Raw genomic sequence first — 17,042 nt, 5'->3', positions numbered from 1 at the left:
AGGGAAAATGTACTATGACGAAATAATGCTACTTTATATATATAATTGAAATTATCAGATTCTTCTTAAGAAGTTTTGATGACATTGATAATGCCTATTTCTTATTCAGACGATGTACAGTATCATTAGTTCATTTTAAACAGTTTTCCTTTTCTGAGTGTGTATTATAAACTCTTCCCAATAACATTGAAACAATTAAAAGAAGTACAATGTATAAAGAGAATGCAAACCTCCAATATCAATCACAATATGAGTAATGCCGGAAGGGCTTTGAAGTTGTCTTTTATTGGAGTCTGCCTCATAATCATCAAACTGTGATGTTAAATATGCCATCGTTGCTGCTGATTCGTCTACTACATGTATTTTAGATAGTTCAGCCTGAAATAAAAATTGTTTGCCTGTCAATTTCCTTATTTCGTGTTGGCATATTTAACATTAAAGAAATAGTAACACGTACATAATTATCAATACGGATTAGCATTGGAATGCGTGTAACGAAAATCATTCATAGTACTTTACTTAATTGATTTGTATGAATTAAATTGCTACATGATGTGGACATAATGCACAGGAAAACTACATCTAAACTCAAAGCTAATACCAATCTAATACATTCAGTTCTTTTCTAATAAATAGCTCATTACAAGTTTTTACTATTCCAGCAAAAGAATTTTGACAATTTAAAAAATGTAATAAGATTAGAAATAATAACTAGATATAAGCATCCTTATCCTGTACAACTTTTACTCCGTTCAGTTTTCAAATTTGTTATACTGTAGTTATCATTTTTAAAGTATGTATTCTAACATACTTCACCATTTCCCCTATTAAACTTACAGAATATTAAACAATACATGCACGACAATTAAAAGGAATGCTTTCACGTCATATGGCTTAAACGAGTAAAGAAAAGGTCATGGAAAATACTTTTCGCTCAATGTAGTTCAACATATTTGATTAATTCTCTTTCTTTTTCTATTTAAGCAATTAGTTGGTATGAGCAGTACTTTTCACTTTTTCAAACCTGGATTGCTGATTGTTCCATTAACAGTTTTTCATCACTACATCTTTCACCAACCACAGTCAGTACCCAATAAACATCCCCTTCTTTGATGTTAATGTTTCGTTTACGTATATTTTCGAGCATCATTCCTTTTAGATATCTTAAGACTGCAGCTAATACATCACACGCTAGCATTGTTTTGCCTTCTGACTCTGTCAACTCTGTTTGAATTGTTTGCTCTAATGTGTCCTGCAATATAAATCACCAGTAAAAGTTATACCGTGTTCGTCAGACTGTGTAAATCACGAATTTTAATATACATGTATACATATTCAATCCATTTTGTTAATGAAACTATTACCTTGTTCAACCTTATTTGATACATAAAGCTTTGAAAAAAGAACCACTCTTGGTGAATATTCTTTCTTTTGAGATCTTGGTACATTTCTTCCGCTTCAAATCCAAATGTTTTGAGGATTCCAGTTTTGTCAAACAGTGCTGCTGAAGGAACTTTGTGGCACTCCATATTTGTCGTACCTTTCGATTTCCAATCACTTATGTTCATTTTATCCTCTTCCACGCTGAAAAAAAAACTTTACAGGAAATATATGACCCTTTTATCTATATAGATGACTAGAAATTTCATTACTAAATTCCTGGATGATTTTTTTTAAAATTTATTGGCTATCTTATTGGGCACATCCAGTGTCATTCGATAAGGCGATAAGTTATCTCAGGAAATAACGCACTCGAAATCTAGTGTTGTTATCACCTGACAATTCATTTTTACATTTAATTCTTCAGAATGATGTGCAAGAAGATAATACTGAAACGATCAATGGAAAATACAGTATGAAGGTATCATTCTAATTTTAACAAATATAATAAGGCAGTATGTACCTATTTGACCACGCCCATCCCGTATATGATGTACCAAAGTCAATACTGCCAATTATTTGCCTCTGGTTGTAAAAAGAGTCACTCTAAAAATGTTAATATTTTTGAATTAATGATTTTCCTTATACATGTATGTGTTCTTGATCTAGTTTTCATTTATTAATTGAGTTCAAAATAATTAACACCAACCTTTTTCGAATTTCAACATGTATGCAAAAATTAATTTACATTGAGTCACAAAGCCTTTCAGACAAGTCTTAGAAAAAATAATGTAACACATTTTTATCTGCCCTAATGTTTAATAAAAATACTACATCGAAAAGCATGAAACAGACTTCTTCAATCTGACAGTCATACGTAATAATCACTCTTGCTTTTAGATAATTCAACGTAAATATTTAATTCTTTTAATTTTGAGATTTTACTATTGCCAAACCGCCTCTTACATCACCACCCACTCTTGAAAACCCAATTCGTTCGTGACACGAAGGCCTGTCGTTAATTTGGTAAACATCGCACAAAAAGTTTCGCATCGGGGGTTTCCTGACTTGTTTTTGTCTGATTTTGTTATCGTTCAGCTTAACGTCTGAACTGGTGGATTATGACTGACATTGGGTTACGACTATGAAAAGGGTGTTTGGTCATACATCATCAAACCAATCATCAAACAAATGAAGCACATTTTTGTTTCAGTATTCTATTTTTAATCTTCTTTAGTTTTGGTCATAGGTCTCTCATTTATTTTGCACAAACATAAACATAAGTAAAAGATAAACAAGAGCACAGCAAAGGCGGGGCTGTATACTCCCGAATGTAAATGTGTTGAAGTACTTTCAATTAGGGAAGATACTCAATAAAGAAACTGGTCTGAAAAATGTTTTATTCTATATATATCAGACCATAATGACTTCAAGGGCGGGGGCATTTTTACCCTAAGTACATAATTCATTAATGTTTTAATAGAGGACTACTAGGCAATGCTATGTGCCAACTATAGAAGATCTGGGTACAGTAGTTATCCATAAAAAGATATGTTTTCCTATACATTAGTTTAAAGAAGCTAGTTACTCCCGGGGCAGGGCCAAATTCGACCCGAGGGTCATGAATCAAATTCGACCCGAGGGTCATAAATGATATAACCTTAATAGAAAACTACAAATCGATGCTACATGCTAAATATTTACGCTCTGTGCATTGTAATTTCACACAATAAGCCTTAATTTTTTTACCTTCTATAAAAGTTTGTATAAATTAAGTGACCGTCGGCGCGAATCAAATATTGGTCCAAGAGACATGATTAAAATTAATATCAGTTTTTTGGAGGACCACAAGGAAACACTACGTGCCAAATATCTAAAATGTGGGCATTGCAGCTTCACACGATAAAACTTAAATAAGTCTCCTTTATAAATCTATATAAAACAAGTGACCACCGGGGCGGGCCAATATCGACCAAAGAGGTATAATTAGAGGCCAACAAGGCAATGCTACATGCTAAATATCTTAACTCTATGCGTCATAGTTGTAAGATTTAAATGTGCTTTCCTATACAATACTATATGACCTAATTGGCCCTCGGGGCGAGGCCAATATTGACCCAAGGGACATGATTAATACTAGTTTTGTCGTGGTCCAAAAAGTAATGTTTCATGTAAATATCTAAGTTCTGGACTTTGTAGTTATACACAAAAAGTGTTGTCCTATATGAGTCTATATAAATTGAACCCAGGGGCATGATTATTTTTTGTAGACATTCACAAGGGAATCTAACATGCTTAATATCTAAGCTCTAACACTGTAATTTCACACAATGAAACTTGTGTTTGAAATGTGTTTTCTAATATAAGTCTATATAAATCAAGTAATCCCGAGGCGGGCCCAATTCTGATGTTAGGAAGCTCAAACCTGTGTTCTGCACGTTGTCACATTTAAAGTAATATTTCTGCCAACTAGTTTTGATTTTTTCTATCGGTCCAAAAGATACAGAGCAGCACGAAATTTTAAAATTTATACAAAATGACTAGGTGTGACCTTGACCTGAGGAAGGTCAAACCTGCTTTCTGCACATGTAGTTTTAGTTTCCTGTCATCGATTCAAAACATATAGACCGGACACGAAATTGACGACCAGGTGCAAAACAACAAACGTCGACATTTTTTCAGGGCGTATAAAAAGGCTATAATTTGATTCCAAAATGTGTAAATTCTTTGATATGAAAATGATTAATGAATCTATCAATGTCATTTGTATATAAAAACGATATACATGTATATATAAAAATATGTTTACCTTTTCCACTATTTCGTATTTTTCTGGTATTTCAGCCTTTTCAATTTTCTCTGGAGCGCCTGATTATCAATCAGAAGAAAATATTGTTGACAATACCAAATCAAAACGTTAATAAAGGACAACAAAATTATAAGAATTATTATAAAAACGAATTGCAAATAAATAAAAGTTAAAGATTTCAAAAGAGTTAAACAATTAATTCATTTTAGTTTCAGCATTTGTCGTTAAGTCATTGTCGTGATACATTGTACAATGGTTCTTATAACTGACTGTTTCTTGAAATTTCATGGCTAGTATATTTATTGCGAACACCTTTTTGTTAATATAATTTTTGCATTTGTTGTAGTATTAAGTCATCCTAGGAAATTAACTAATATGTGTCGAATTGTTCGCTCAATTAGTGCATGGTTTTAAGTTTTAAATTGTAAGTACTTTCCTTACGAGATTAATTTCTATCGCTGTTTAAGATAAGCTCTATTATCCGAAATTACTCATTAATATATTTCCTAGTACCTGTTAAATAAAAGGAAAAATAGAATTCGAATAGTTTGACCATGTACTTTTGGCAAGACTAACTAAGACAAATAAAATATGTATGCCAAAATAACATAGGTGAGAATAAAATGGAAGACGGTTTAACGACGAAGGTATATTGTGTAATAATACTTTTTTATTTAACTGTTATCATGAATAATCATTATCCATTCAGGTAGTGTTCCCAGCGATTCATTGCATACAATTGCTTTGTTTTAACCTCACCCCGAGTACAACGTGCTCAGAGGTGAGCTCTTGTGATGGCAGTGTGTTCGTCGTCCGTCGCCCGTCGTTGTCCACAATTTCTTTAAACAACATATTTTCCTAAACTACACGATGGATTTGACCAAACCTCACAGGAAAATTATATAGGTGGTCATCTACAACAGATCTATATATGCTCCCATTCTGATGCATATGAAGGTCATAGCAGCTAAAAAGACTTTTGATATGAATCTTTAAAACTTCTTCTCAAAGACTATAAAGCTTAGATATTTGACATGTAACCTTTGCCTAGTGGACCTTTATCAAGCCCGTGGATGAAAAAATTGCCTTGCCCTTTGAATCACAATGAATTGGGATGTAAAATGTCTTTAAAACCTTCTCTGAAAGTACACTGTTCAGACCTTAGATATTTTGCATGTAACATCTCCTTGCAGCTCTCTACAAAAGTGACAATTTTCATGCCCTGAGGTCAAACCTGACCCTGTCCCTGAGTCACTTAGTTTATATAGACGTGTATCGGAAAATATAACCGAGTCTTCTTTTGTGTAACTAGAGTAGTTTAGATATTTGGCATGTAAGATTGCTTTGTGAACATCTACAAAAGTTATAAAAGTCATGCACCTTTGGGCCCAGTCCTTACGTGTGGTCACTTAGTTTATCATATACCAGTGTATTAAAAGCATCTTAAACCTTTTCTGCTTGGTATTTTGTATGAAGCAAACATCAACTTATGATACAAAAGTTATATAAATCATGCCTCTTGGGTTTATTGGCCCCGCCACGGGGATCACTTAGTTCATATTGACCTGTATAGTAAAATACATTTGAAACTACAATGAATGGTCATAGCTTAAATATTTTGTGTATAGCTTTGCAGAATGGATTTTCACAAAGTATAAGACATGCCTTTTTTGGGTCACTTGCTTTACTGAAACTTGTATAGTAGCATGTCTTTAAAATATTCTTCATTGAAAGAACAATGCCCAGAGTTTAGATACAGTCGAATCTGAATAGATGACAATCTGTCAATAACAGCCAGCTAAAGTAATACACGCCGAAATTAAAATTGGTTTGAGTAATCAAAAATAAACTTTCAGTCAGGGAAGGGACCCCATTCATGCAAATTCACCAAGATGTTAATCTAAATTATTCTTATATTTCTAAATAACCCCCAGTGTTGGTGCATTTTCACCTTTAGGACATGATTCATAAAACCTTTATAGCGGTAAACTATTCAATGCTGCATGCCAAATATATGCGCTTTGATCACTTTAGGTTTCCACAAACATATTTGATGTGTTTTCTTATACATTATGTCACGGTTTAGAATTGTCCTCTGTTTAGGAGAGAAAATGTGTAAGCGGCCGGATACCTCACAAAGCTCAGACTTTAATTCACATTGATCTGTATCCGAGCAATTGAAGGAGACTTTCAACATTAAATGTGCTGTCTAACAAGGACTCTCAGAATACTGTTCCGCGGGGCCCTACAGACTTAGCTATCAGGCCGCTTACACATCTTATTCCCCAAACAGTGAATAGTTATGAACTATGACATACTCTCCCCGCTATTGAAATTCGCCCTCTAACTTTTCAGGGTTACATATCAATGTGAATTAGACTCTGAGCTATATGCAGTCACGGCCCCGTGTTGGACTCCAAATGTTACAGGGCGAGAAAAATGTGCAGCCTGACCGGTAAACGAACTCGGGTCCCTCGGAATACCGTTCCGCGGCATTACCAAATGACTAAGCTATCCGGCCTCTTCTTAATAGAGAATAGCTCTTAATCGTGACATACGTTCTGCTATTATGAAATTAGTCCTTATATTTGTCATGGTTACAGAGCAATTAGAATTAAACTCTGAGCTATAGGCAATCACGGCCTCACGTTGGGCGCCAACTAAATAGTGAGCAGATTTGAATCGTGACACTTCAATTTTCATAAGGCATGTGACTCCTAGGGCAGAGCAAATTTTGACCTCAAGGTCATGGTAAATATAACCTGTAGAAGACTACAAGTTGTTGCTACATGCAAAATCAAAGTTCTGGGCTTTTATAGTTTAGGCGTAAATAATTTCAAGATATGTTTAGTTTTGTTAAGTCTACATAAACTAAGTGCCCTCAAGGGTAGGGCCAATTTTTACCCCAGGATCATGATTTATCTTACTTTTGTGGAGGAAACTAAATAATGCTACATGTCAAATATCTATTCTAGGCATTTTCGTTTACACAATAAAACTTAAATGTGTTAACCTATATACTTCACTGTTAACTAAGTGAATCCCGGGGCGGGGCAAATATTAACCTTAGATGTTTGATATGAATCAGTCTTGTGGAGGTCGATAAGACAATGATACATGTTTTAAGTTCTGGGCATTGTAGTTTTACAGACTTAAATGTCCTTTTTCCTATAGGAGGGCTGTTCGATGAATCCGAGGAATGTTACAGTAACGCTTTTATTTTCTATTGTTTTATCTTATAGTTTATATTTAACGTTATTATGTATAAATGTTATGTGTAAACAGAATATTCTCAAAATACTCGTAATGAAAGTTCTCCATGTCTTGCTTGTTACCTTTTGCTTTTTTACCGTTACTATTCTTTCATTATCATTGAAAAAAATAAGAGGTTAAAACACGGCAGAGTAGTGCCGGAAGATGATAATCGGCCCGCAAAATGAATAATAGCCGCGATGGCTTCATACTTCCGACCCATCTAAGACGAGTATCAATGTCTTTTATACACTTGATAGTAGCACTATCTTTAATAAGATCTATTCTGATATTTCTGTTGAAATTCCCCTCTCTGTACTGTGTTTTACAGATACTTATACAAAGTTGCTTCCCTTATTTGCATACAAACTTACAAAGTCCAATACAGTCCTGTAAAAGTCTCTTTGAATAAAGTTGGAGTTTTTTCCCTTTATTTTTCATTCTAACACTCCACGTGATTTTGTCACTATAGACAAAAAAAAAAACCCGGTGTTCAACTGCCAATAAACACTGGTTAATGACTACTTGTATATTCGGCTATTATGTTTTCATCCTCGAATATATAGTTTACAAAACCTTTTAAAGCAACAATAAAAAGCATGTTTATTTATTATATTTTCAGTTCTTATATTGTTTTTTTTTCCATATAATGCTGAAATAATATCTCACGTACACTAACGTCTCAGATTTGATCCATATCAGTTGATAAAAATTTTGACAAAACGGCACCAATACGTTAGCGACGTAATGACGTCATCGTTAGAAAACAACTCATGAATGACGACATTTTAAACTGACAGAGCGATTAATCAAACACTGATGTTAACACAATAAAATCCAGTCTAACACGTAAGTTTTACTTGTTGAAAACTTGATAAAATAACTTTTTCGTTTTATTTCTTTTGTTTAATAATTTCTATATCTTAGCAACAGAAGTGTGCGAAATCGAACAGCGTTTTATGAAAATCGGCATCGGGTGTTATCTCCGCTTGAAAAAATAACATTGATGATCTTCCTTATTTTGTCTTGTTAGAATCGAAATAATATCGGTGTAAGCGGTGTTTAACGGCTATTTCTTAAAAAAATGTGTTTGTACAAATAATGCTTAACTTGTAACAATAAAATCAAGCGATCTGTGGTGAAAACTTTCACTTTACAGCTAGCTGTTTCGGTGATGAAAATATGACGTCATTTTTTCACTTTTTGCACGTTCTAATGTTCAGTTGGCCGATTACACCCATAATCAGTTGACTCATAGGCAATTTTGTTACTATGTATATGTTAGTGTTCATCCTTGCTGTTCTACAGAAATTAGAAACTTCGACGGAAGCGGTAACCAAATTTCTGTAGAACATCTACGGATGAATACTAACATATTTAGTGTCAAACTTTATTTGGCCTCATTATTATTTACTTTATTACGTCATTATGCCGTTCTATGAAGTACTATGAAAAATAGTAGTCGACTATGAAAGAAATTCGATATAGTATCGACTTTTCTTCTTCTATGAAAATTAACGCACATAATTTTTAAGAAATACAGCGCTTTCATTGGATGACAAATAAAGTTGGACACTAAATTTTTAAGCAAGTGTATTAACATAATTTTCGGAAAAGAAAAAAATGGTGCGACATAAACAGACGTTCAAGTAACGTCCTGACGTCATTTCCGTGAAAAGTCGTTGTTATCATAGTAATCGTTACGGAAACAGTGACATTTTAGTGTCGCAGATGCTTGCCATTTTTTTGTCGTGATGACGTCATTAAAAGTGCAGGTTTGGCTAGGTAATGAGACGGTAGACATGATCAAACAGTCGGCTACTACCCGTTCTTGCAGCAAATCATTTGTATACAAGTGGCATTAACGGTTTTCGAAAGGCAGAACTTCGGATAAAGACGATCCACACCAAGGAAGAACTGTGACGACGTCGATATTTGACTTAGTTTATGCTGATCGGCGAAGTTCTGATGACCTGGGCGCATCCTGCTCTACCTCCGTATTTTGATTCCTTTGGATGTCGAAATCACAAATGTGCAACCATAAGCGGTTATTACGTTGAAAAAGAGCGACACTCACATATTTTATGAATGACGTTGACGTTGATTCAAATTTGGTGCCTGGCAATGTATGTTTCATAGTGTTAGTTAAATGTATGTAACTATGTAATAAATTGATATATTTGAAATAAAATTACAGGGTCTGATGTAAAAATCTTTTGAATCGGTTTCTCCTAACAAATCAACGATAAACTTCTTCGAATATTTCGATCATCCCCGTATTAGTCTTTATAAATCAGGGGCCAGGGAAACATTAACCCAGTTTGCAAATCAGTTTTGTGGAGGTCATCAAGACATTACTACATGATAAATATCTAAGCTCTGGGCATTGTAGTTTCACAAAATAGGACTAAAATCTATATTCTCTATAAGCCTATATAAATCAAGTGCCCCCGGGGGTGGGGAGGGGGGGGTCAATATTGACCCAAGGAGCAGAATTGATATCACATTTGTAGAGGTTCACAAGCAATGCTACAAGGCAAAATCTAATCTCTGAGTATTGTAGTTTCACAAAATAAGACTTAAATGTGTATTTCCTATATAAAGCCGATTCAAATCAAGTGATCCCTGGAGCGGGGCCAATCCTAGATCACATTATAATTAACATTTCTGCCACATAAATTTAGTTTACCGATTCAAAAGATACAGAGCGGACACGAAATTGCTAACAGACGGACGGACGGACAGACTGCCATGTACTTAACAATATATGCTGAGCCGTTGTCCGGTGTATAAAAAATATGCAGCTTAGGTAAAAAGTATCAAGGGTCATAATGCCTTTTTATTGATATTCCTGCTCGTTTTGATTTGGTGTATGGTTTGTTTAAAGCTTCTTTGTTAAAGTTTAAAGTTCGTTGAAATAAATTCGCAAGATCTTTGAGCTTTAAGCGTAGTATTACCTACTTTCATAAATTACAAACATGTCAAAATTCTATTCATGCACATTATTAACTGTTTTTGAACATGATCCCTTACTTCATTTACTTAAATTCATTTACCAGGGCTATCTTTTTTTGAAGCTGTTTCAAACTTGTCTGCTGGTGATTCGTCTTGTTCATGTCCTTGTTTATATCTTCCAGACATAACGTATTCATTCATATCATCTTTTCTTTTTGTAGGAAATGATTCAGGCACGGTAACCATAGATGCAACAGATTGTGACTTTCCATTCTCTTTGTGACTTTTGTGTTCTTTTATTTCATATCTAGAGACATTTTTCTCCAAATCTTCTGCTACAAAAGATTTTAAAAATTGAAATGTAATTATCATTTTACATAGATTCAATATTACGGGTTCAAATTGAAATGATTTTAGAAATAATTATACTTTATATTATCGTAACAGATACATTCATCATTGCAAATGGTCAATGTTAGACGATATTGACCTGTTCTTTGATAACTGTGGACTTATACACGTCATGATTGGAAAGCATAATTCTTGGAGATAATTAACAAGATAAAACCATACGCAAATTCCAAGATATTCAAATGTTTATTCTGAAAAACAAATTTGATTATTAGAACACCTCGGAAAAACTGAAATTATTTACCAATAGTTGTCAAGATCCTCCAAAATTCATCTTTCAAGATAATTACTTCGAGAGAAGTATTTTCATAACCGTCACATCTTCTGACTGCTGTTTCAAGTAACTGGATGTTCTCATCAAGAATACCTTTTACGTAGTCTCGAAAAAGAAGTAGCAAAGAAACTAGTGAAACGCATCGGATATTCAGTACGACACAATTTTCATGGACGTTGAATATTTGTCTGCCGTTGCTTAAAAATATCAAGACTGTATCAATAACAGCTTCTCTCATTTTATGTCGCATCTCATTTGATAACTCTTGGAAATCATCATACTTTGTTTCAATAACGTCGTTAAAAATGCTAACCATTTCTCGTGAGATGACCTTGTCCCTATCTGTAGTACAGTTTTTGACAACAATTCTTATTCCAACATCTGAAAGGAACCAATGTTTATGTAATGTAATTTTGGATGATGCAGTCCAATATGTAGTCATATATCATTAAGTATGCTGGAAACACAGTAAAATCATCAACATTATGTGGGATTGGCAAACAATAAAACAACAACAATCGAAACAAAGCAAAAGGGCAATATATTTTTGTATGAATAAAGACCATGAATATTAATTTTATTCTATGTGATGAACATGCATACATTGAAAATTATTTCATACATACAAACATTTGTACTGCATATCAATAAAACGATGTTTTATTAAGACCATACAGTTTCTCAGCATTTGTTAGCACTTATATAGTTTTCCGGCACCCCGCCCATCCTTCCATCCCAACTGTTTGTCCCGTCCATAACTTTGTCATTTATGGATTGATTTTAAAATATATGTAAACATGTGAAGCACATTGACTTAATACGCCTGTAGCTCAAAGGTCAATGTCACACTCTAAAGGATTTTTTTATAAAAATGCACTGATGTTCGAATACGGTTCTGTATTGACTTTAAAATTATTATGTATAAATGTGCATGTTGAATATTATGAAGACGTGCCGCGCACAAGAATCAGGTCCCTTACTCAAATGGCACATTTGTATTCAAAGGTCACGATATAATTTTTTACAAGCGTTGGTTTGGGTCAACAATTCTGTCATTCCTAGTATGGCGAGGTGTCGCGCACATATAACAGGTCTCAGTCATATTTGCAAATCAAAGTAATGATATTTTTATAGAGCTGCACTGTTGTTACTCACTCGTGTATTGATTTTAAAATAAATTGGCATAAATGAAGTATACACGATGAATACATGTCGCATGCGATTATCATGCAAGTTCAAAGGTCATGTCCGGCAAACAATTCTGTCATTTCTTGATGAACTTAAAGACAAAACTTGGCATAAATGTTTTAAATATGATGATGACGTGTTGTGCATGGGTGTTAGGTATTCTGGTGAACAAATGGTCTTATCGTGTACAAAGTTTTGCTATTCATAGAAGGACTTCGAAATAAATATGTTCATGTATAAATATACTGCTTAATAGGATGACAAGTTGTGAACAAAATTTAGTTTCCCAGCCAAAAGGTCAAGTTCATTGGCATGGATCCAAAAATGATATGATATGATAGTGCATGATGGTCATTCCAGTCCATATCTTTGTCATTCAGTGCATTTATGGCCATCTTTAGTAATACATTATGTCATTCACGAATGGATTTTGAAATTACTAGTCATACTTTTGTTGAATATTCGGAAAACTTGTCACACAAAAACGTCAGAAAGGCAGCTAAAATATGAAGGTTATACTTGGGTGTCAAAATAGTGTGTTGATAGTTGTAAGTGGTCATTTCTTTGTCATTCATTCATGGATATTTTTTTAATAACTGGGCTTACTAAAATATAACAAAGTATTTGTTTATGAATGTATGTTCTTGTAACACTCTTTTTATTGCAATCATGCCTTTGATGTAAGTCAAAGGTCATTCAACGTTGTCTTGTTATTGAAATACATATGTTCAGTTTGAAATTCTGCCATGTTATAACCTATGTTCGACATTGACAGGTATTTAAAATCTAAATAATGTCAATCAATTCAATGAAACATTTTCAATAAACTTATACATGTATATAGACATACATTTAAATTTCGATTTCTGTTGTATATTTACCTGGAACTGTAAGGGATTGACTTTTTGATGCAAGTACAGGTTCTATCCGTTCAAGTAATTCAATAGTAGTTTCTAATTTCCTCTCTGTAGGCTCTACATGAAATGAGAGATATCGGTACATATGTTAATATGAATAAAATTAAGAAAGATAATGTAGAGATGCACATATCTGTCACATTTCTTCACATTTTCGTTTAATTAATAGAATTTATATGTTAACTTACTAGAACACATTTGAGTAAAAGCATAATTTTACAAATGTTTAGCTACTTCATTTAAATGACAAGCATACATTTAAAATGGCTGCGTATTCAGAAGCATAAACAGACTGACATTTTGAAACAATTTAGGAATTAGTAGGCCCATATTAGTCTGATTTATTAGAAGAAAGATTAATTGTTGCACTAACCATCTCCAAAGTGACCACGTTTTCCAAGTGAAGCTCCCATAGCCGCTGGTTCAGTTTCTTGTTCTTCATTTTGGAAAATAGTCCCTCTTTCTATTTTCTGAAACATGTCATGAATTTCCTCTGCAAGTTGTTCATCTTCAATTTCTTTAAGACAATGACCAAGTGCAACTTCTACCTTTGTTTTTTGATATTCAAATTTTGTGTCATCGATTTTCTGTGAACTCATATGAGCAAGTTTGTTTCTAAGTTTTCTTAAATCTTCTACGTACATTCTTATAACGTTATTCAGGTCGCATGTAGATAATAATATAAAAATTGTCTGATTTATGTCCCATTTATCAAAGGATGTTTGTGTTGGTTTTTGGCTTGAATCTAACGGGAAGTATACCCATTCATTCTCTCTTCCGAAACGCTCATTTAATATTTTGACTTTATTTAGATCTAGAAAAGAATCAATATTCCAGTTAGAAGGGTTACAATTAGCAGGTTTTAAATCGCAAATACGTTTTTTAGCAAGTGCTTTAGTAACTTTTGTTCCACCCGTTACAACCATGTGTGTTAGAAGAGAATGTCTCAGTGGATTATCTCTTGTAGTGTCCATATCATGTCTAGTTTCTTCATCCCATGCAGCTGGAATGTCTGAAATATATTGACACAAACATTAAGTTAAACTGAGTGGCAGAATGGCCGAGCGGTTAAGCACATTGCTTTTACTGGCTGGTTACTGGAACGGTTTCGCGAGTGTTTCAATAACCTTATTATACCTTCCAATACATCCCAACTTAAGTGAATTCGTGTAAACTAAAAGTTTAATATGATATCATGCGTACAATTGTTTTTATAGAAACAGAAAAATAAAAGTTTGTCGTTGAAAATAATGTTATATCGCTATTAAAGAAATGAAAATTGAATTTTTCGGACATTTCATTGACCATAATGTCGTAAACTACTAGAGGCATACTAACCTTATATTCACTAAGTATATAGAAACATATGGTGTAAAACATATTTAAGCGTGGAATCCTACGATGTTCCCGTTAGGGCCATCGCGACACATAAATAACTCGAAACAAGAAAATACGATGATGAAAAGCCGAACGAAACCACGACGGTAAAAAGTTGAAACTACGATGATGAAAAATCTAAAGAACGATGGTGCAAAAATCGAGATAACGAAACGAAAAAACGAAACCATGATGGTCAAAAGTAAGATGCAGATAACACGAAATATTATAGATGTTTTGTTATTTCCACTTTTCACCATCGTATTTTCGCATCCCTGCTAAGCATGAGCACCGAATAACAATCAATATAAAGATGTTTACAATTGTATCCTTGGTAAAAACACTTTCTAATAAAGTTTCCTTTTAAAAGGAAAGGCTTGCACAGTTGTGCCTTCATCCCAACATATTTACTGTAGTTGTTTTTATTTTTGTAAAAATGAATATTTTTATATTTTTATTATTTTATCTATAGATCATCACGTGGTAAGGTTAATGATATGCATGGGCTATTTTTAGATTGTCTCACCAAGTTCAGTAGATCTAAATATAACACGATCATGCACGATTCTGTGTAATTTGGACCACCCTTTGAAGACGGAATACTACTACAGTCAACATCCTCTATTGTATAAAACTAATACAGACAAAAAACAATTATAAAAGAAACTAACTTAAAAATTACGTCTTGAAAAAGAATTGAAACGGAACAATTTTGTTTATAATTTATTACGGTTTAAATCAATAAATCAAGTAAAAATACGAATCCTATTTATATAAACAAACTGGGATTACCGAAGTAACTAAAATAGCTTAGATTTCCGTAATATTACTTCGTCTGATTCCGCAGTATGACGGAATCGCCCGAATTGTCACGATTGCAATCGGAACTACATCGGCTATTATCATTAATCCGAAGAGTGACGGAAAAGGCCGTAAAGTTGCGATTGGCACGATTGTAGCTGGTTTCCCGTTCAATCATGCACTTACAAATGTAAGCAGAAAACCACCTAACCGGAACAAGTTTTCCATATGAAATGGCTTGCAGCCGTGGCTGCAAGCCAAAAACGTCATCCACTGTAATGATCTCATTGCGCATGCCTGAGAGAAAGGCGATACAACAATGATGAAAAGTCGAAAGTTTTATGGCCAAAAGTAAAAAAAAAACAAAAACGTGACCACTATAGTGGAAAGTCGAACATTCGATGATGAAAAGTCGCAAGTACTATAGTAAAAACTCGGAATAACGAAACAACAAAACCACGATGGTGAAAGGTCGAAAGTAAGATGATGAAAACACGAAATTATATCGATTTTTCACCATCGTGGTTTCGTGATTTCGACTTTTCACCATTATACTTTAGACCTTTCATCATCGTATTTTCGCCCTTTTCACAATCGTGGTATTGTTATTTCGACTTTTCATCAACGTATTTTCGGGTTTTTGTTGTTTCGAGTTATGTGTGTGTCGCAATGGCGAAAACGGAACACCGTATGATCCGATGTTCTCTCTTTACAATTGTAGAAAATTGTTCTCTATTATTATTCTGTATGAATGGAACATTTATCGTAACACAATGAGTTTCAGATTATAACTGCTCCCAAAAGTTAGACACGCATGAATGATATACAATACACAAGTCCTACACAATAACAATCATAGATAAACTGATAATATTGCTTTGTATTAACTTCAAAATGTTTTTGATGTAATAAAACAAAACATTGGCAATCGATAGCTTATTCTTAATGTATTTATTGATGTACGACAAAGTGTACGAATGCACGTACAATTACCATATGTCGAAAAAACTGTTTCATAGTTTAACCAAACAAAATATAAAAACTGTGAATCAGAAATTAATCAAATCTTTTTACTGATTTGATTAGCAATACTTCAAATAAATCGTTACTCCAAACCATATGTTTAATAAATCTCGAACTAAATTAGTTCGTACATTTCAGGTTTATCAAATTATCTGAATTCAAAGTATTTAACATTTGAAAAGCAGTGTCTCTTATAACAATATAAAATAATAATGTGAAACATAGAAAACCGAAAATAGTTTCAGTTATTTAATAAGTTTTCAAAGTAACAGTTTACATAATTACACAAACAAAATAAAACAAATGATTAAGAATATTTACCTTACTCTTGTTAAAAACAGCCTTACACTCCTTGATTGAACAAACATGTCGCCGCCGTGGCTAAGTTCCAAAATAAGAAGTTTTGGCATGAATTATCAATATCTTTTATGAAATATGATATGCACCTTTTGTGACTTGATGAATAAAATATTTTCAATGAATGCATTCATGTAAATTTATGAAACATAATACATGGAAAGAAATGTTTTTAAAACTGTTTAGATATAAATAAAAATATATTTAACACTTATTTCCTAATAGTATTTTAAAAAATAAACATAACTACGGAAGCCCATTGAGGCCGTTTTGAGTTAGAAATTAGAAGGCAATAATT

At 33.3% G+C, this 17,042-nt stretch overlaps 1 protein-coding gene across 1 annotated transcript; it reads right to left on the bottom strand.

Moving 5' to 3' along the window:
• Nucleotides 1-161: 161 nt before the first annotated feature.
• LOC132723147 (uncharacterized) lies at nucleotides 162-16,766 on the bottom strand. Its single transcript, XM_060707824.1, has 10 exons — nucleotides 16,714-16,766; nucleotides 13,560-14,198; nucleotides 13,151-13,243; nucleotides 11,052-11,462; nucleotides 10,498-10,731; nucleotides 4,190-4,248; nucleotides 1,904-1,986; nucleotides 1,365-1,584; nucleotides 1,025-1,252; nucleotides 162-378 (listed from the first exon to the last, which is right to left on the bottom strand). The coding sequence occupies exons 2-10, from the start codon at nucleotides 14,158-14,160 to the stop codon at nucleotides 196-198; spliced, it is 2,112 nt and encodes a 703-aa protein (XP_060563807.1). The 5' UTR covers nucleotides 14,161-14,198; nucleotides 16,714-16,766; the 3' UTR covers nucleotides 162-195.
• Nucleotides 16,767-17,042: the final 276 nt, after the last annotated feature.

The sequence above is a fragment of the Ruditapes philippinarum genome, unplaced genomic scaffold, assembly GCF_026571515.1.
Source record: "Ruditapes philippinarum isolate M1 unplaced genomic scaffold, ASM2657151v2 ctg4432_1_1_1_1, whole genome shotgun sequence".
In the NCBI taxonomy this organism is placed as follows: domain Eukaryota; kingdom Metazoa; phylum Mollusca; class Bivalvia; order Venerida; family Veneridae; genus Ruditapes; species Ruditapes philippinarum.
This window is presented reverse-complemented; position numbering and strand designations above follow the sequence as displayed.

Bases quoted from the DNA above. Each gene is read 5' to 3' on its own strand.
- LOC132723147 (XM_060707824.1), bottom strand. From the start codon at position 14,160: ATGGACACTACAAGAGATAATCCACTGAGACATTCTCTTCTAACACAC. The intron at 10,732-11,051 runs GTAAATAATTTC...AATCTTTTGTAG, and splicing joins GAGGATCTTGACAACTATTG to CAGAAGATTTGGAGAAAAAT. The intron at 4,249-10,497 runs GTAAATGAATTT...ATTGATAATCAG, and splicing joins TTCAAAAAAAGATAGCCCTG to GCGCTCCAGAGAAAATTGAA.